The 20,491-nt window shown below is 41.4% G+C and overlaps 1 protein-coding gene across 2 annotated transcripts; it reads right to left on the reverse strand.

Annotated features, from left to right (window-relative positions):
- Positions 1 to 3,719: 3,719 nt before the first annotated feature.
- Positions 3,720 to 19,099, reverse strand: ticrr (TopBP1-interacting, checkpoint, and replication regulator). Of its 2 annotated transcripts, none has more exons than XM_084017234.1 (21): positions 18,119 to 19,099; positions 17,529 to 17,766; positions 16,924 to 17,156; positions 15,974 to 16,208; positions 15,406 to 15,544; positions 15,135 to 15,262; positions 14,163 to 14,366; positions 13,886 to 14,031; positions 13,566 to 13,666; positions 13,247 to 13,340; positions 12,921 to 13,003; positions 12,412 to 12,642; positions 11,636 to 11,723; positions 11,377 to 11,455; positions 10,954 to 11,085; positions 10,455 to 10,545; positions 10,280 to 10,338; positions 9,597 to 9,874; positions 6,566 to 8,765; positions 5,355 to 5,480; positions 3,720 to 4,399 (listed from the first exon to the last, which is right to left on the reverse strand). In XM_084017234.1, the coding sequence occupies exons 1-21, from the start codon at positions 18,791 to 18,793 to the stop codon at positions 4,281 to 4,283; spliced, it is 5,679 nt and encodes a 1,892-aa protein (XP_083873360.1). In that variant the 5' UTR covers positions 18,794 to 19,099; the 3' UTR covers positions 3,720 to 4,280. The 2 variants fall into 2 exon arrangements, with proteins under 2 accessions (XP_083873360.1, XP_083873359.1); XM_084017233.1 differs by having other exon boundaries at positions 5,355 to 5,483.
- Positions 19,100 to 20,491: the final 1,392 nt, after the last annotated feature.

The following is a 20,491-nucleotide window of genomic DNA, read 5'->3' on the forward strand; positions in this document are numbered from 1 at the left end:
TTCAGTATACCGTCATGCCGTTTGGATAAAGGGCTGCCCCTGCGACCCATTTTGGAGTTTTCTGTACTGGAGACGCGACTGCAGTTGCGCCGGTTTTTGGGCATGTGCGGCTACTACCGTGGTTTTTGCAAGAACTTTGCCAGTGTTGTGGCGCCGCTGACTACCTTAGTGATTCCTCCCCTAAAATCCGTGAGGACAAATGATTGTCAGGACTCATTTGAATCTGCAAAAGCTCTTCTCTGCAGTGTGCCAGTACTGGTAGCGCCTGATTTTGTGCGTCCCTTTAAAGTCGAGGTTGATACGAGTGCTCAGGGCGCTGGTGCTGTGCTGCTGCAGGAGAATGACCATATTGAGCATCCAGTGTGTTTCTTCTCCAAGAAGTTCAATAAGCATCAAGTACACTATAGCACTATCGCGAAGGAATGTCTAGCCTCGTTATTATCTCTATAACATTTCGAGGCATAGGCTCAAGCTCGATTCCGGTCGTGGTTTATACCGACCACAATCCACTGGTGTTCCTGTCCCGTATGCGCAACAACAACCAGCGCCTCATGCACTGGTCCCTATGGCTACAGGTTTTCAACATAGACATCTCCCGGCGTGATTTCTCTGCCATGGGTGAAGGTCAAGAGTGTTTTTACTGCCATGAAAATCGGTTATCTGATTGCAGTCTGGCTAAAAGCCAAAGATCAAGAAGCCTTCTGCTGTGGGTCTGATTCACTCAGAGCCTACTGTAAGTCTGCGGGGTAATCTGACAGAGGTGGAAGAGTCATTTAAACCGTTCACAACGCAAGGTCTTCTTTCACTGTGTGGTCCCCGACATCTGGATCACAATGTGAAGTGGTTACGCAGATTGTTGTTCCGTGAGAGTTCCGACTGCAAGTATTGAGTTTAGCCCACGAACACAATTTGTCCGGTCATCTTGGTGTGAGAAAGACGTACCACCGTGTACTTCAATACTTCTTCTGGCCAGGTTTAAAGTCTGATGTGGCTAGATTTTGCAGATCCTGCCACTACCGGAGAACCGAACCAAGTCATTCGTCCATGCCCATTACGTCCAATTCCGGTAATTGGTGAACCTTTTGAACACGTCATCATTTACTGTGTCGGTCCTCTGCCGAAAACTAAGTCCGGTTATCAATACATGTTGACAGTGATGTGCGCAGCCACATGACCAGAGCTGTCAGCTCTGGTCAAGTGACAGTGATGTGCGCAGCCACATGACCAGAGCTGTCCAGTCTGACCAAGGCTCTTTCTTTATGTCTAAGGTTTTTGCTCAGGTAATGGCTGAGCTGTCCGTTAAACATCAGGTGTCCAGTGCATATCATCCAGAGTCAGGGCGCACTGGAGCGTTTCCACCAGATATTAAAATCTTGGTTTCGAAAGTACTGTGCTCAGTCTAATAAGGAGTGGGATAAGGGCCTGCCACTACTCCTATTCGCCGTGAGAGGAACCAGACAAGAGTCGCTTGGTTTCAGTCCAGCGGAACTCGTTTTTGGGCATACTGTGCGTGGTCCGCTGCGACTTCTGCGAGAGTGATGGCTCGCAGACCGGCCCGGTCTTGCGCACAACATTTTAGATTATGCGAGTTCATTTAGAGAAAGATTACACTCTGCCTGTGAACTAGCGCATAGTTCCCTTTCGGTTGGCCAGTCAGAGATGAAGAAGCATTATGACAAGAACGCACTTAGTCGGGAGTTTCTGCCAGGTAACCGTGCGCTTGTTTTGTTGTTTGTCCATGGTTTCACCGCCTTACAGTCTGAACGAGGACGGGTTGTGTGAACGATCTAGTTCAGTTCCGAATGCGCGCCTGGACAACTCAAAGATCTGTCATACTTGTGTGATTCGGCTAAACATGACATTTGTGGCCTCATTCGTGGTCATGCTGCAAATTAACAAAGCCTTATTACCTAACTACCTAAATGCACACAAAGCTAAGCTAAACAAAGGAAGAGACACACGTGGAGTATGTGTGTGTGTGTTAGCAGAAACAAAGAGGGGAGCAGGGAATGCGTGCGAAAGAGATTGGTCCTCACAATACACAAAGGTCAGTAAGCGTGTTACCATCACACGGGAGCTCGTGAATGAACTGGCGGTCGTTCGGCGGGACCCCGGTCCTTTAACTGATAGATCGCTTACTGAGCTTGTCAATGTGTCCAAGGTTAGGCCAAAGACTGTTACAGAATCAGCACTCAAGTACAACAATATAGAAAGCAACCGACTCGGCGGTCTGTGGTCAAAACTTAAAACACATTAACAAGAATTACAAACATATCCTACACTATCAAACCTATGCCTCTGCCCAGACAACAGCCTCTTAATTTGGTCGATGTGCTTGAGTCCGTCCTGTGCGGGTGGCAGCGTTTCTTGGCACGCCGGCGTCAACAGGGCCGTGGTTTCGCGAGTCACACAGCGGCCGACCCCCTGGGGTCCCTGTGGTTGTCAGCCAATAGGGCAATAGGGCACTAGAGTTGGTGTGACGTCAGACTTCACACCTTAGTGAGATGTAAAGCAGGATGGAGGTTTTGGGGTGTAGTTCTTTGTCTCCTTGGTTCCTTTGTTCTGACCGCATGTGAAGGCTTTTGGCCTCCATGCTGGCCGCTCTTTGTCCTCCTTTTGGTGAGGTCCGAACAGTGCCAAATCCTGATCAAACGTCTCGCTTTTGTAATGACTATCGCAAGGTAAACGCTGCTACAAAGCCCAATTAATTTCCTTTGCCTTGTTTAGAGTGGGATCTGCCAAATATGTCACAAAACTGGATCTACTAAAGGGTTACTGGCAGGTGCCTCTTTCAACACACGCATCACAAATTTCAGGCGTTTGCCACACCAGACCTTCCTTCAGTTTACCATTATGCCGTTTGGATTAAAGAAAGCCCCCGTGACATTCCAGAGATAAATTAACACTGTTTTGTTGGGTGTGGAGAACCGTGAGGCGTATTTGGATGACAAAGTGGCTAATTTTGCCACTCTGAGCATCTCCACACCCTGAAGGAAATATAATAGTATTGATTTAGCAGTCAGTACAGTTTTAGTAGGGCTGAGTAGCCTTTTTCTTTGTACCTATTTTCTTCTGTTCATTGGCTAGGGAGTGAGGTAAGATAACCTGTATTGTTTCCTTTTATTTTGGATAGTAAAGCGAGTTTTACCACCCAGCTGTTTTGTTTGTTGTTTGAGGTATTGCTCACCCTGAAGCCTATTTTCGTTTAGGTTAATAAATCCCATTTCTTTTGGACTGCATTTGTTTTGGTTTTGTGTGGTTTATTCTGGGAGTGGGAAAAGAGAGGGGTCACTTGTGTTATGTCTTTGCAACCCCTAGGTCAGGTGTAACAATGCTTGAGTGCTATATTAGAGTTTACTTTTTATTGTTCAGGAACTGAGCCTCAATACTGGCCAGTTCTTCTGAAGTGTTTAGTGTCTGGGCTTGTATTCCCTTCTAGACAGCTCTCGCTGTGCTTTAGTGACAACCTAACAGAACCTCCTGTTTATATATTTTTGTATAGTTTTTGTTTTGAAGGGGCTGATTGCTTCAATGTTATGGTGTGTTGTTTCTTACTCTGTGTTACTGGTTGCTCTGGTTCTTTATTAAAGTAACACTCAAAGAGAATAATGTCTCTACAATTAAATTTGTGTTTGATTTGCTGTGCAGTTTTCCCCCTGCTGTCAGATTTAAATAAAGAAAACAACATTTTAAATTACTTAATTAAGAAAACTCATTTATTTACATAAGACTTTGATAGCATAAGATATTTACAATATGAATCAAACATTAGGTCGTTCCCTTTCACTTAAAAGTAGCGTTCTGACAAAAACAAACATAAATAAACATGAATAGTATTTATATCAACAAATGAAGGTGTTAGACTTGATTGTAAAATTGCTTGTTACAATTTTAAAAAACAATGATATAATCATTTCCCAAGGTTTGAGCTTCAAAGACCCATGCAGAAAACAATAATAATATAATAATATTGTAAATATGAACAGTTTTAAACATTTTGGAATAACTACATAGTTTTTCAACCTTCTGCTATACTTACGTAGAATCTTAAAACTTCTTAATCAAAACAAAAATCACTGTTTAGGACAGAAACTGTCAGGGTCGAAAGTGTTGGTGAGACTGAATGGGGCATTCATTCATCGGCAAAGCCTTTCAAGTGGTGCTCGAAAGACCTTTTAGATCTGCTATCAAACGCCCTCCTGACAGATTATGGCTGAGAAAGGCTCACAGCTTCACAGTAAAACAAAATGGATATTTTTTTTGCTTGACGGTTTTGTCATTCAGTGAAGCAACCTCTTCCTGCTGTAGTTCTTCCCCGTGTTTGAGCGTCTGATCGGCTGGCTGAAGGGAGAGTGGTCCACTCCATCAAATTCTATCTTCCTCCCTGAAGCAGACTCATCTATAAAGTTTAGGAAATAATGACGACTGTTAGGTGATAGTTATAATAGATAGTTATAGCCCTGGACACAAATAATGATACTTTTTTCCCCTATTAATTGTTTTGTGAAAAAAAAAAGTCAGAAAATGCAAGCTATAATTATCTAACGCCAATAGTAATGTATTAAAATGGCTTGTTTTATTCAAACAACTGTCCAAAAACCCAAAGATCTTCAGTTATATTTGAGAATCTGAGTGCTTGTGATCAGAGTGGAAACAGAACCACTTAAAAGATGGGTGACTACTGGCTATCTTCTGACAGAAAAAATATTTTATATTTTGATATTTAGTGGATATGACAAAGAATATAGCCAAGTGCAAGTAATTATATTTGGGTCATATTTTTTTTTAATTGGCAAATTTCTGAGAAATAAAAAGGGCAGCAAGACTACCAATTGTATTCATGGAACTGGTCGCATTTACATTTTTTTTGTAAGTAAAACTTGGCTTTGTTATTCATGAAGTCTCTGAGAATTGAAAAATACTGTGTATTTGTGCCAATGTTGCATGAATAAATGTTTTACATTGCCTTTTTGTTAGCTCTCCTTTTTTCCGCAATTTCGTTAGTGTAAAAGGTACAGAATGGGGTGTCAGAGCCGTTCCACATCTGAGAGGGCAATTAAGGTAGTCACAGAGCCGTGACAAACTAGACAGCTTTTTAAATCACCTGTGACCATATTTATTAACCACCATCAACTTATTGTGAGTTTTTTTTTTTTAATCACGATCTGCAAATCAAGTTTTAGTATCCACCAGTCAGTTTCCAGCTCTGGTAATATAAATGCTATGGCCAAATAAATATTTGATTTTACATTCACATTGAATACAAAACCAAAGTTGACACATAATCAAATGGATTATTTGTTTCTCAACTGATGGAAAAAATAACTGTACAACACAAGCATTGTATATCTTACCTTCAAAATTTGCCGTTCTCTTACTAGCAGAGCCCATTTTGCCCTTGAACAACAATGGAGAGTGAGTCAGGGCCAAAATCCCACTCGCTGTCACCGACTTCCTCACCTTTGAGCTGGGAGGGGTTGCTACTGTCAAAATGTAGAAAACACAAATTAAAGTTTTATATTGTAACTTCATGGAATCATTTCAGAAAAGGGTTCAACTTTGTACTTCAAATTGAATATCACAAACCCTTTTTTTTTTTTTTTTTTTTAAGATGCCAATGACACCAGATCCATTTTCAAATGGTGGCATTAACTGAATAGTCCAATATTTCATAACTGAATATTCACAATGTGAATAACCTAAAAACATTTATTAGAACATTTAATTTAATTTCAAGCAAAACATTCTCTAGCTTTCCTCTCATATCATGGCACACTTAAATATTTGGTCAGAATTAGAGTTGCAACAATATGAGATTTCACGATATGATAACCATCTCTGAAAATATCACGGTTTTCACAGTATTTCACAATCATTATTATTACTATTATTCAGTATCAGTTGCAATGACCCTTAAATTAATGAAAAGAGAAGGGCTTTTTTTTGGAAGTGTGTGTAAAAAAAAGTGTCCCTTTTGAAAATGAATTCAAAAGTGCTGGAACGGGTGGTGTGTAAGTAAAATGTATTTATAAAGCACATTTAAATACAGTTTACCCTGACCAAAGTGCAGTACAAAGTGCAAAAGCAGATAAAAGTACACATACACATATTGTAGCTACTTTAAATGAAAGGCCATATGAGAAGATATATAACAATATCTATGTCATAAAAGGGCAAGAAAGGCCAGGGAGAAGAGGTGTGTTTGAGCCTCAATTTAAAACTAGAGAGTCAGTGCGTGTCTTTAAGTTGGAGTTAAATGAGTGGACAGAGATGCATATAAAGCCGGGGTGGGATGTGGGACATTATTTTGATAGCGGATTTTATTGTTGATGTGTTCCTCCCTTTAGCAGCCGCTTTGTGTCCATATTTCTAACAAATTAGACTTCCATCCTCCTGGTTCATTCCCAAACTAGGGATTCTACTTTCTTCTTTCTAATGATTATGGTATGATAACCATTCAATTTCATAACATGGTTTATCGTGAAACCGGATATCGCTGCAACCCTAGTCAGAAAAAAGAAGGTATTTAAAGTATCTCGGCTGAAATGGGTGAACGAAAGCTTACTTGACTTGACATTTCCGTTACCAGCGGCCAAGACGATGTCTTCTTCAGCTCTTTGAGAATCTGCACAGTCAGTCTGCTGAGCCAGCTTCTCCATCCAGTACAAGTCTTCCAATGGAGAAAGGGGGGATGTATCTGCTCCAACTGCGGGTGACTGTTTGGAGGTCAAAGCTAATACTGAATGTTTATTGTTTGAGGGCTCATCCGTGTCATCAACATCCTGCAATCTGCTAACTCCAAGCTCAGCTTCCTCCAGCAACTCCTCCAGCAAAGGCTCAGCCTTCAGGCCACGATCCTTGCCTCCAACCCCTCCAATCTGAGCTCTCTTTCTGCGAGGCCAGCTGTTGAGGTTATCTGGGGTCACCTTCCCTACACTTTGAGGTGAAGGAGTCAGGGGAACTATGTCTGAAGTTGCCACTGGAGACTGTGTTCCTGCAGGATGGCGTGTAGGGGTGTATGACTGACAGATATAAGTTTGGATACTTCCACCCTTGGCTGGAGTGACATGAGCACAGACAGATGGTGAGACACATCCTGGATCTCTGTGCTTAGAAAACAAAGACAAGGGGCTTTCCAGCTGAGACGGTTTGACACCAACTAAAGGGCTCCAGGCTCCTGTTTGAGGACCTCCATCTGAAGCCACATCGCCCACATTTATGGAATCTGTGCGTTTGATCTTGAGCTTGGGAATCCCTGATGTTGGCATTTCCAATTCTACTTGGTAAATCAGAGGATTAGGAGGAGCCATGCCCTTTTGCCGACTAGGTCTTGCTGGCCCTCTAGGTGTTGAAAATCGAGGGGATTCATTTAAAGATCCCAAACGAGCAGCAGCCTCCCTCTGTTGGCGGTCAGGGGTCTGCCGGAATCCATAGATCCGGCCAGGTGTGCCTTGGGGTGGCGCACGGGATTTAGGAGATGCAGTGTTCAACAAAAAGTCTTCACTGGACTTTGAGGGCTTCCGTGAAAAGCTAATGTTCATCTTGATACCTCCACTAAACTGGGTCTTCACAACTGCAGCATCTACAATGTCCATACTATCATCGTCTGTGGATGCAGTGTTAAAATGTGAAGAGTCAATTTGCTGTGTATCTGTCTGCGAAATAGAGTCAGTTTCAGACAAGTGGGAAGGTTCAGATTGTACCTCATCTTTTGTATCCGACTGTGTGTTCTTTTCCACAAGGCCACAGCTCTCTGCAGATTCTGTGTTTAGTTTGAAGTTTACATTCTCATCAGACAGGGATCTTAAGTTGGGTCTGGTGGTTCCAGCACCTTGATTAGACCTTGTTCTTGTCGGGGACTTTGCTGGATACTTTATTAAAGTGTCTGATTCTTCTGAAATATAAGTAGCCCCTACTGCTGTTAATCCTGGACTACATGGGGATGCAATGTTTGAACTTTTGCCTGGAGTTCGTCCAGAACGTGTCATCATGTTGTGGGTAGGACTAGGGGTCTTTAATTGAGTTCTAGTGTTGGCTTTAGGAGAGACGTGGCGGTCTGGAGATGGTGTGGATTGTGGAAGAGGCATTGCCAGTAGACTAAAAGTATCACCCTTTTCAGGTGTTTTCATACGGTCGTGTAGTTTATCAGATGACCTCTGATTGTTCTGCTCTGTCAAAATAGTATTTGGATTTTCAGAAACCCTTACTAGGCTTACCCGACAAGTCTTTTCGGGGGTATTGAAAATGTCTTTAGTATTTGTGCTTTTGACAGGACTGCTGAACTGGCTGGGTGTTTTCTCCAGTCTCTGTAAAGTATGGGATGCAGTATGAGGCGACTCTGGCACCTTGAAAGTAACACTGCTCTCTACCACTCTACATTTTCGAGGGGATGGAGACCATGTGACATTCTTCTTTGGAGTTTGAGAAATTGGACTACTAAGAAAATGCATTCCAGAAGAGTAGTGGCATTCAACCAATCCCTTGACCGGAGTCCTGAGGATACCCTTCAGTGGACTCCTCACAGGGCTTTCCTTAGTAGGTGTCTCTACCACAAGAGTCTTTCCGACTGGAGATCTGAAAGGACTGCCTCTCAGAACCCTACCAGAGCTGCCTGCTACAGGGCTGTCTGCAACAGAGAAAACACGCGTCCTGGATGGAGGTGGGGTTTTAGGGGACCCTGGGGTACGAGGGGTCTTTGGTGTCATGATCCCATGCATGGCTCTCCCATGTTTTCTGGGAGACTTTGTTGGAGTTTTATTTGGACTCTGAAACAAACAGAAACAAAAAAGTCATACCAATAACTGATTAACTGACTTATTATTTTAGCCACTTAGAGGCAGAAAAGAGTAGCGAAAACAACATTGCCATATCAACTTAAAAAGTGAAAATTTTCAAAGGTATTAACACACTTTCTTATTTACACATACAGCAGTTATGTGGAGTCGTGATTCAGGCCAATAGTCACTCTTTTTGAGCTCTGTTTTGGTCTCCACCAACTATTGAGTCCAAATATCTGTTGCTGCTAAATTATTCTCTTTGTTTATAAGCTAGTCGCTACCTGTAGGCGTTTTTCACATAGATTCCGATTAGGGAAAGGAGAGCCCTCGACATGCTGCGATAACGTTTATAAAGAACTTTAGTTTACAGCTACTGAAATACAATTAGCTCAAGCGCACCAAAACAACAATGGAAGGTGAACGTTTGCTCGTTTAGTCTTTAACCGCAAGCAAAGTTACTGTGCATCATATACATGTTGCTGCATACAATAGCGACCTTGTGCGAGCAACTACCGGCTTTTTATCTTCTTTGGATCAACGTTCTTAGCTTGTTAAATCCTACGGTGATGGGTCGGTCGCCCACGTAATACGTCTTCCAAACGTCACCTTCTGTTCTGGCTCAATCATTCACAAAGAGTAACTCAAAACTATGTCACCTTGTAGTTCTTTAACCAGAACAATCACACGTTGCTTTAAATTGAATAATGCTTGCAGCGAGCAAAACCCTAAAAATACTCATTTTGAAACTTTGAGATGTAATACTACTACTTATGTACATGATGTGAGTTGTTGAACCATATTATTAAAAAGATAACTTACCTCAAAGACACTAGAGTCTGTGGACAGCCGTGACCTGGTGGCCCTGGTTCCATAAGACTGGTCAGAAGAGTAACTGGGGGATTCAGCAGCTCCAAAAAGAAGATGCCTGGGAGATCGAACTGTTTTTACATTAGTCCCACCGATTGTGCCATCGCTGAGAGTAAGCTGTGATGCAGAGAGAGCCCTTTCCAGGTTGCGGGAGCGAGGTTGAGAACTTGAGTAGAAGACATTGGAGTGTCTTCGAGCAAACTTCTTTAACCTTGGGCTCCTTCTCAGCTCTGATAAAAAAAAAAAAAAACAGAAAGACTAAGTTAGAGGTCGTGCTTCTGGACACAAAATAGTTAAGAAAATTCATTCTAACTACAATCTACCAATGTCAATTGTCAACCTAAATAGGATTGAAAAGCATACAAAAATGATTTACTGGGAGTTTTTTTATTTTTAAGTGAAATATGCCAGGATTAAGTTAATAAATAATGTGAGACATTTTATTTCAAGATAAATTTGAATTAGTTTCTGACTCTTGCTGTGTTTAAAACTCAGATTTTTTTTAAATTCTATTTTATTTTCTTAATTTCAAAAAGGCAACGCGTGCTTTTGTTGTGTACTTAAACACAAGAAAAACAGACAATAATTCCTACATTCATGTTAATATATTTTGTGCAGAAAAACAAGTAAAATACCGTCAGCAGGTTTTACTGGTGACTCTTCCACAATGCATTCCTCAGTTACGACAGATGTCCTGAAAACAGTGAACAATTTCATGTTACAATAATAAGAAACTTCAGATCATATTTGTCTACGTACAATTACAGTGCAATTAAAACAGCCACAATAAACAGCAAAATAAATACATACCGTCCCATTCTCTGCCTGTAAAGGAGGCGACTGGACACTTGCTTGTGATGGGGTGTTTCACACACTTTCCTTGTTAGAAGTTTGTGCCCCTCTGAAAAGTGAGAATATGATAAAGGATTAAATGGATGTGTGCTGGGACTCACCAATACTGGTGTAAGATACTGACTCAAATAGCCAGATCAGATAACTGTGACAGTGGCCAATCTACTTTCTGAACTAAGACAAAATGTTACAAATATAAATGTACTGACATTTTATTTATTTTAAATAATTGTATCTGATATCAATGTTTAGATCAGATCAATACTCGATATATATATATATATATATATATATATATATATAGTCGATATCCCAAAGTCTGTGTATCGTATCGGGACTGAAAAAGTCAGATTGGTGAATCTCTAAAGAACAAAGTTGCCTGCAGATACAATCACAGTTTTAATTCCTCCCCTTCCGGCTTTTCTTCCAGTTTATTTGCAATTATGAATCTGTTTACCTTCAGATTCGAGAGATCGCTTGCGTTTCAATCCTTCCACAACAGACACGGATTGGCTCCTTGGGAGCTTGGCTTTCTTTGAGGGGGAAACAATCTCTTGGTTGAATAGGTTTCTTCTCACCTTCGTCACCTCTGTGGACAATGAGAGCATGAGCTGTATTTAGGACTCTTTACTGCTTTACCCTCTTCAAAAGGTCTGTGAGGAGTGGTATATTGCTTTTACAACATACTGAGAAAGGAAATGTATAGCAGAGGAGTGGATAATTCTGCAGACATGGTTTGAATTTTAGACACAATAGGAAGCAAATTAATTCAAGAAGTTCACAGTTAAAACATACAGGAGGATCAATATTGTATTCAAAAGATAAGATTGAGGGTTGAGTAGGCAAGTGGAGCTGGATGGACTAGATGTACAGAACATACCTTGGGTTTCTTGTTTCTGGGATCGAGGTTGTGGCCCTGCAACAGGTTTCTCCAAAGCAACAACGACCTTTGATTTGGACTAATGACAACATGATAAAGTTTTAGACAAATAAGACAACGATTTACATATTTAGAAGTTTGGATGACTAAGATAGTTAAAACCCACAATTACAAATTTCATGAAAATACTAGTTGATCAAAGTTTCACTATAATCCAACGCCGATATCAGCAGTGAGTAATGATCTATGGTCATCTTACAGCTCTTGTAGTCTTTTTGGGGATCTCAATTTGGCGAAGACTCTGTGATGATTCAGTCATACTGCGATGACGAGTCAGCATCCCACTCCTCGAAGAAAGACAAAAAAAAACAATTCTGGAAACATATCTTACAAAATATATTCCTCACTAAAATTGTTATAAAAAATCCATGACTATAATTAAATTCTACTGATGTTCAAAGAGCAACATCATTATCTTCACTCAAATGTCTCTTCTTTGTAGGGGTGGGCGGTATTTTGAATATATTTGTGGTATCGTGGATGTGATTGGTAAAGGACAAAAAAAGCAGGAAAATATGCGCAAATATACCCCAACGGTGCAAACGCGCGCTGTGGGGGTGGAGCTTGACAAGTTGATCGGTCACGCCCACATAGGGGTGTCGGAGGCTGTCCTGTAAAACCTGGTCCGGAAAAATGGAGTAATGGGCTACATCCATTAAAATGGAGCTGTATCAATTGAATGGATTTTTGCATTGGATTCTCACTCCTTACCACTAGGCTGTAGTGTTTCTAATATTAGTTCTCAAGCAAGGACTCATCATACTGGTGTGATTCTATGCATTTCATGCAAGGGATGAATTGTGCATTTATAAACTGCTTTAGAGGAAATAAAAAAAAAGTGATATATCAGGTATCAGGATAGAACCTAGAAATATTGCGATAATTTATCCCCCAGCACTTCTTCTTTGTTGTAGTATTCCTGATTTTCCATAAACACACAAGCATCATTCCAGCAAGCATACAGTCTCCCCTCACCTCCTGTTGCTGGTGGAGCGAGTTCGCAGGTCCTGCAGGCAATCTTTGCCAACTGAAACCATGCTGTGTGTGGAAAGGGGAGGTGAGGAGGCTGAAGGAGAAATGCTGTCCTTGGCAACTGACTCGTCGCTGAAGAAGTCAGCTGGCAGAACAGCAACCAGAGCCTCAGGAAGTTGGGTGCCCAGACTATGGTATATGTCTGCAAGCACCCTGGGGATAGTGGTCAGGAATCTGCCATGACAGAAATACTATTTTTAGATTCTAACAACTACAGATGAGAAATATTTGGCTTAATCAAAATCACTGTTTACCATTACAATTCATTATGGATGCATCAATAACTACTGCTTCAATGTTGTATTTTTCTTTGTTTTCAAACAAATTAGCTTTGATTATTTTTTTGAGCAAAAAAATCACCAAGAATACTTTCATATTCTATTCAATACTATTATTCATCTGGGAGAACAAACTAAAAATAGTCCGATCCCTGCAGCCCCTCACACACTTACCCTGTGAGGACTTCGTCTCCAAGGAACCTTGCCAAGCAAACTGGGTCTTTTGTAAGAGAGATTATCCTGAGCATTTCAGCCACCTGAGGAACAGGAAAGGTAAGAATTTACTTTTATTAACATAATTAACACATGCATGGGAAAGACTTGTACGCTGACTCTATGACAATGTAGCTGTCAATGCTAAGCTGTTTTTATTAGTAAGACTTGCAGAAGAATGACAGCGCTAAACTATATAATCTGTAGCCACAGTTACTTTCTGCCCTTTGCCACTGCAAAACAAGGAATATTGCACTGCACCAGTGAAACCAGGGCAAGCGTCTTACTTCCTCTGCCATCTGATCAACATCCAGTGAGTCAGACTGCTCCGCGGAGAAAAGTCTGCACAACTCCAGCCTCAGCAACGCCTGCAGCTTGCACCTAGAGGAAACAACCTGTTACTTACACATAAACATAATTGATTTGTTCTAAAATGTACCTAGATTTATGGAAGGAAGATGAGCACACGTTTATACGTAAAGACTAGCCAAAAACAGATAAGTGCACATTTCACATATTGGTGAAAGCACGTTTAACCATATACCAGTGTTCAAGTTTTACTGACTCTAAGAACAAGATTACACACAAAAGGTATAAAGCACTCACTCTCTGACTTTAGTATCCACATCAGCAGCCGTGCCATAGAGCTGCCTGATTGATTTGCTGGTCTTCAGAAGGTGCTGCTGTACAAACAGGGAGGTCTTTACCTGCAAATAAATGAAGACATTTGAAAAAATTCACTACATGTTGACAATCCGGTGGGCAAACTCATTAAAATGTGAGATAATTAGGATTGGTGTATAAGATGGCATTAGAATGTGCCACAGGCCACCAAATTTGGGCTTTTACAACCAAAATTGTTCTCCCGGGGGAAAAAAGGGTCAGGGCAGGTCTCGAAGTACATTTGAAGCTGCCATGTTTCTCACCAGCAGGTCTGATTCTGTCACAAGGAAGGTTTTCACAGCCAACAGGAGTTGATGGACGCCACTGAGAGGGGATGAGTCTCTCTCTGCCACAGTCTTCTCATAACAGCATTTCAGATAGGACAGCAGCTCTGCCTCACTTGTGAAACCTGGGCAAAGGGATAGGACACATTATTTGATTCGTTACTATAGCAACATTTAGAGTTTGACAATTTAGGAAATATGCGTATTTGTTATGGCAGGGTGATTTGAGCAGGATTGTTGTAACAGGGACACTAACTGATGGTGTTGGCTCCTTCAGATTTGTTCCTGTCACTTGACCGTCTCTTCCCCCGCCTGTCTGGCCCCCTGCCCTCGGCCCCCAACTGCTCAGCCTCGGCCTGATCCTTCTGCGCTTTGACATTCATTCGCGCCACATTCAGCATCTGCAGGGAGCGGCTCATTGTCTTCATCTTCTGTTTCACCGGTGTGCGCTGGACGCCACCTGTAGATTAAAGATGGGAAATGATATGTTAGTGTCGCTATTACCGGAAACTAACCGGAATTTCTTTTATTTTCTCATCATTTTAACAACAAAATGTACTTATATTTTAAGGGATAACCGACGATTCCGAATAAACAACATTTTATTTTGTCTCAGTTGCAGGATTGCTTTGCTTGCATACACACAAAAAAACAACAACCACAAAGTGGTCATTGCCTTCAGAAGGCACAAAGATGACCATTTCTGGGCATACACAAATCAGAGAACCCCTCCTGGTCTGTGAATACAACAGGGGTGGTAAAGAATTCTCAGCAGCGACTTCACTTTCTGAGAGTGCTCAGAGGAAACAGGCTGGAGGGGAAGCTGTTTGAGACGACTCAGCAGCAGACAGGAGAGCTCTGCAGAGGGCCATAAGGACACCATCTGCTGAGCCATTATTACAGTGCAATATTCATATTCATAAGTGCAATATCATATCACTCAAGTGCAGTATCTTCTACCTTATTTAATATCTTCTTTTCTGTCAAATACAAGTATTTAATTATATTATATGTATTAGTCATAAATACATTCATTTTTTTAAAATTGTTTTAGTTCTCTGTGTGTGTGTGTATTGCATGTCTATTTTACACTGATCAGTGGAAGCATTCCCATTTTTTGATACAATGACAATAAAGGCTATCTAATGTAAACATCACAACCTTTGTAGAAACCTTGGAATGTGAATACAAATTGAGATTTGTATATGTATATTTGAGGCTTTCTCACGTTTCTTGCCCCTCTTGGCATCTGCCCCACGGGATGTTTGATACAATTCAGCCAGACCACCGACGAGCTCCTGCTGTAACACAGACAACTCTTCCTCTTCCCTCTGCTCTGGCACTGCATCCAGCAACCTGTTCAACAAAAGCATATCAGTGTCTTCCGTCACCTTTTGTGCCAAGCTTGAGTTTATTTTAGGTTCTTTGATTATTTTGTGGTTAGATTTTTTAGAGAATTCTTGTTGCAAACATGCTATTGACAAAAATCTAAATCTTACCTCATAGATTCCATTAAATGGGAACTCACTCCTGACTGGTCTGACTGAGGGAACCAACTCTCCAACACGCCGGTTGTCAGTGGGCAATGACTGACTTCCTGCTGAGCCCACTCAGGAACCCGGTGATCCTTTGGTTGGTCTGAGGAATAAAAAACAGCAACAAAGAGCTAGAAATACAACATGCATTGGAAATAAAACGACTACTACCTTTTAAACATTTAAAAGTGTTGACGTCTTAATGTCTTAAAGATGCAAAAAGGGGCATTTACCATTACATAGGAAAAAAGAAAATTAAAACATAATTCACTAGTATTCTTGTATGCTTGTGCAGTTGATGTCGTTGTCGATGTGTGACATTTACATTGCAGAATAAACTATTGACTGGTAGTACACGCTGGCATCGTGTTTCAACTTAACACCATGCAATGACACGTTACACTTTTGCTTTGTATAAAGATATTTCTACAATAAATTGATGCATAAATTGTCACCAGATTGCAGAAAATGAAGTCCCCCATATGTTGCCACTGCAAGTACATTTCAACACTGTATACTACTCTATCCTCACCATCAACATGGTCACCATCTTCTTCCATGATTTTATAGACTACTCCCAGAACACTGCTCACAACATCTGGCAGTTCAGCTGATGTTTCTGCTGTGGTGGGGGCAATGATTTCAGTGGTCAGGAACTGGTCATGCTGAGTGACTCCAGACTGGAGGATGGTGAGCAGAGCTGTAGAGTGCGACATTGGGGAGAGGACAGCCAAGCACACCACACCTCTGTCATTCACTTCAGAAAGCTGGGGAACAAGCACAAGATGGGGAAAAGCAGGATAAGTTAATGAGTAAATCATACAAAACATCTGTGAATTGCAACTAAACATATTTGTTGGCTGCACCAGTGTGCCTGACATTCGCAGGTCTCTGTGCGTATGGATTCTCATAACATTAAAAGTTAAATGGAAAAGTCAGCAACTACACAATTAAATGCCTTTAATCATACGTTTACTGTTTATTAAGAGTTGTTTTGAGTGTTGTTTTGTAGTGTTGAAATGCATTGTTGGTGTACCACCTGTCCATCAACTTCTCTTGTCTCTTATCCATGTTTGATATTGTGTGCGGTATAGTCTTCCAATTCCGATAATATTCAACTGGAAATTTCTCTTTCTGCCTTTTCTGTGATGTATTTCTCACTCAACTTTGCTTCTTGACTCTAAAGGACTGACATATGATATGTAGATTGTGGCATCTGAAAAACTTAAACTCCATTGCAAAAACTGATTCTGGAAATAGAAACATTCCTTTATTCTGTTAAATTAATGCAAAACTAGGGAGGTATCATCATGAGACCAAAAAAACATAAAATACAAGTTTCAAAAGGAAACCACAAGACTCGTGATTTACAGAAATGTATGCTAAAGCAGTAGCCCTAGGTCAGCTTTACTGTATAACTGAAACATAATTTGTGCATGTGCATCTTGTAAAATAAAGCACTCTTGTGTTTGCATGTCTCACCATATGCAGAGCATGAGCATACAGCTCCATCAAAAGATGCTGGAAGGCAGCAGCTCCCTGGTCACTGCTGCTGGAGCACTGTAGCACCCATGACTCTGTGGAGGTCTGCATCAGTGAAGTGTCATCCCAGTCCTGCAGCACTCCTTTCAGACACACTTCCACCGACTCTGAGAGAAGCCTCTGTCTGCGAGACACTGGCTCAACCATGATGACACAGCTCTGTGTCGCGTCACCTGGACATAACGCAACACACATGAATAATGGCAGATCATTCTCAACTTCATGTTTAATGTGCTTGATTTTCCTTGCCTGTCACTAACACGTCTCGTAATAATTCTGCAGTTATTGTCTTTATGATCTTGATTTGTTTAATTTCACACAGGACATGGTTAAGTGTAATGTCTCTGTTTTCACTTCATCTACATATATCTATATTCGCTTTGCACATTGCATTTCATCTTGGGAGATACATATTTACAAATAAAGTAAAATCCCAAGACTATGGGTATGTATAGTTTGATCTCTCAGGGTGATTTTGTATCTGTATTTTAACCATCGATCACATTAATACTAAAATCAGCTAAGTTCACTGCCATGTAACAAACCTTGCTCCCAACGCAGAACACCCCCTATGGCAGGAAAAGCCAGGTGGTGGAGCCTTTCCGATGACAGGAGGTATCCAATGCTGGACTTGAGGACAAGATTATCTCTCCTGAAGCCGATGTCTGGCTTTTGACTAGAGCAGAGGTTCAGCAGTGCAACCATGGGGATCACTCTGCCGCCAAGCTGAGCTAGGACCTCAGACAGCTTGTCAAAGCTGAAGTGATCCTCACACCTCATGACCTGCAAGAAAACAAAAAAATCAAATTGGTGGAAAATGAAATATGTTTTAACAGCTATTTCAAAATGCATACACTTAAACGGTTCAGGGTGTGAGCTAAGTTTAGGTTAATGCATCGATCATGCAGGTTTTAAAACATCCATACATCTATTTCCTCATATGGTGGAGAACGCTGCCCAATAAGTCATTCAAAAATATCCCATGGGTGCTTAATTGAGTTGAGATGACCGACAAGGCAAAATCATATACTAAAATTGTCCGCCATGTCTATCTTAACAGGCCAAAACGTGTGATAGTTATTTTTGGTGCCTAATGGTAATATTCTTGACTGCAACAGTACACTGCTGTACTCACCTGGGCTTGTGATCTACTGTCAATCCAGTGCAGCACTACCCGTCGCTGAATTAGCATGTCGTGAAGGACCCTGGGTATTATGTGCTCCGTCACATCTAAAGGTAGGTCATGGTTTCCCAAAGAAAGATAGTCCAGAAGCTGTGACCTGGATCGTGGAAACTCTGAGACAATGAACACCACATTCCTTTCGTTGGTTGAAATGTCATCTTCCTGTGAAACACTGGGCTTTCCAGCACGGGTCGACTTCCGCGGCCTCAAGGACAGTTTAGTGGGAGAGGTGATGTCTGGTCTGTCCCACTGGAAGTCCAGGAGAGCTTCTTTGAGTGCATTTTGAACGGAGGCAGAATGATTGGATTGCTGCTTCTGCTGAGATGGGCACGGTTTATCCTTCAGGTCAAATTTGGCTTCAAACTCTATTTCAAAGTCCTCAAAAGTTTTGTGTCGAAGCTCCTTGAAGTCTGATCCTCTTGATAGCAGGTTTGCATTGCGTCCATTCTTGGACTGGAATAATTTATAACCCCAACGCACTTTGTCAAATCCATAGTTGTAGCCGAAATGCAGCAGGGTTTGTAATATTCCTCGTTTGACGAGATGATTCCTCACATCCAGCTGATCTCCCGAATCGTGATCTCCATAATCCACATCGATAACAAAAACCAAGTTGTGTAAAGCCATGATGTCAGCGACAGTGTCCCCGGTGCTCAAATGTGTTGTGGCCCGCTGTTATTTCGATGTCTGCGAGCACAGCGACGCCATTTACAGCTGCCAACTAAGGACACTTCATATTTCTAGCTATCTTGCTAACGTTGGCTAGCGTAGCAACCAAAAGCCAAGTTAACGCTATTACAAATTAGCATTAATCGTGTGCCATAGGTGTAGCGCTCGCCATTTATCGAATAACCTGGCCCCAAAGGTAGAAAAGAAGCACTCGAGTTCTTATTTAGGTATTCAATCTGCCTGGACTCTCCCTATAACGTTGTTTCCATACCAAAACTCTGCATTATTCGCCATTTTCTATTTTGCCGTCTGTCCTTAACCGTTCGCGCTCCTTGAACAGGAAACGCCCCTTGGCTCTGATTGGTTGCATCCTGCAACAACAACAGCCTCATTGGTACGACACAGGGCGGAACACTAGCCGGCGATTCGCCACAGGTCACATGATAACTTTCTATTGGGAAAACGCATCGTCACACACGTCACAGACTGGATATAAATGAATCAACAACCTCTGCTTGCATTTAACTTTTAAAAGCTATCGTTACTTGTTGGTGAGACTTTTTATACAACGATATGATTGGTAACTTGAAGATCAAATAAATAAGTTGGCCAGTGAGTCTCTTGAGTTATCAATATCAAGTATGTTCTGTTTCATGTAACTAACGTGAGCTGCTGTACAGTATTGTGTAAATGATTACTCCTGTCTCATCTAGGGACCAATTTACATTACTGACTTCCAAAATGACACCCCAGATTGGACCAAAGATTGCCATATTTTAAGTCTAGCGAAATCAAGGCACACTGAAAAGGAGGTGAGACAGCCTACATGTCCAAGGGCAATAAGGTAAGACAGGCCATTATTTATGCCACGGTTGTTGTTGTAACGTAGGAAAGACTAAAGATTGCAAACATATCGATAAACAATAATGTCCCCTTTATCTCAGCTGCCTGCTCTGTGTGTCTGTACAAACAGACAAATAAAATATGGGCAAAGGACCTCAGACAGTTTATTTATCATGTTGGTCCACAGATACACTTGCTCTGGTGTGCCAAGCAAAGCAGTGGGAATGAGAGCTTGGCATCCACAACGATTCTGTTTTTCACTGCCTAAAATGGCAAAACTCTCTTGATGTGTAGGTCTGTGTCTTTTTACTGTGTTTATAGTGTTCCCTCAAGCCCTTAGTCTGCAGACCAGAAAAATCACATGCAATGGTGTCCTCGGTGTGTTGTTGGTCCATATCAATTCAGTAACTAAACATATATAAGTACAAATTAGTCTGTCTGTGCCATTTTGAGAATATCTAATAATAATATGTGCTTAATCATAAACCATGATACAAGCTATGACCAAAATCCTTGAAGCAGGGGAAATCATCTTCACGTGCATGGACCCAGCTTTTACTTTACAGATCATTTGTAGTGTAGCATCTTCTTGCTTCTTCCCAGGGCTGGAGGGCAAACCATAAAAGTAAAGATTTAAAGAAAAAGAATAGCTTACCGGGGGAGGAGTTATGTGGGTCACCTTCTGTTTTGCATCCACAATCCCTTCTTTTCTACAGCAGCAGGGGGAGACGAAGAGCTTAGAAAAAGAGAGACAGAGAGAGAAATGGAAGCATGCTAAATGTTCTAGACTCTGCTTTCTGTGTCCCATCAGAC

This window comes from Eutrigla gurnardus (genome assembly GCF_963514095.1).
Source record: "Eutrigla gurnardus genome assembly, chromosome: 9".
Lineage (NCBI taxonomy): Eukaryota > Metazoa > Chordata > Actinopteri > Perciformes > Triglidae > Eutrigla > Eutrigla gurnardus.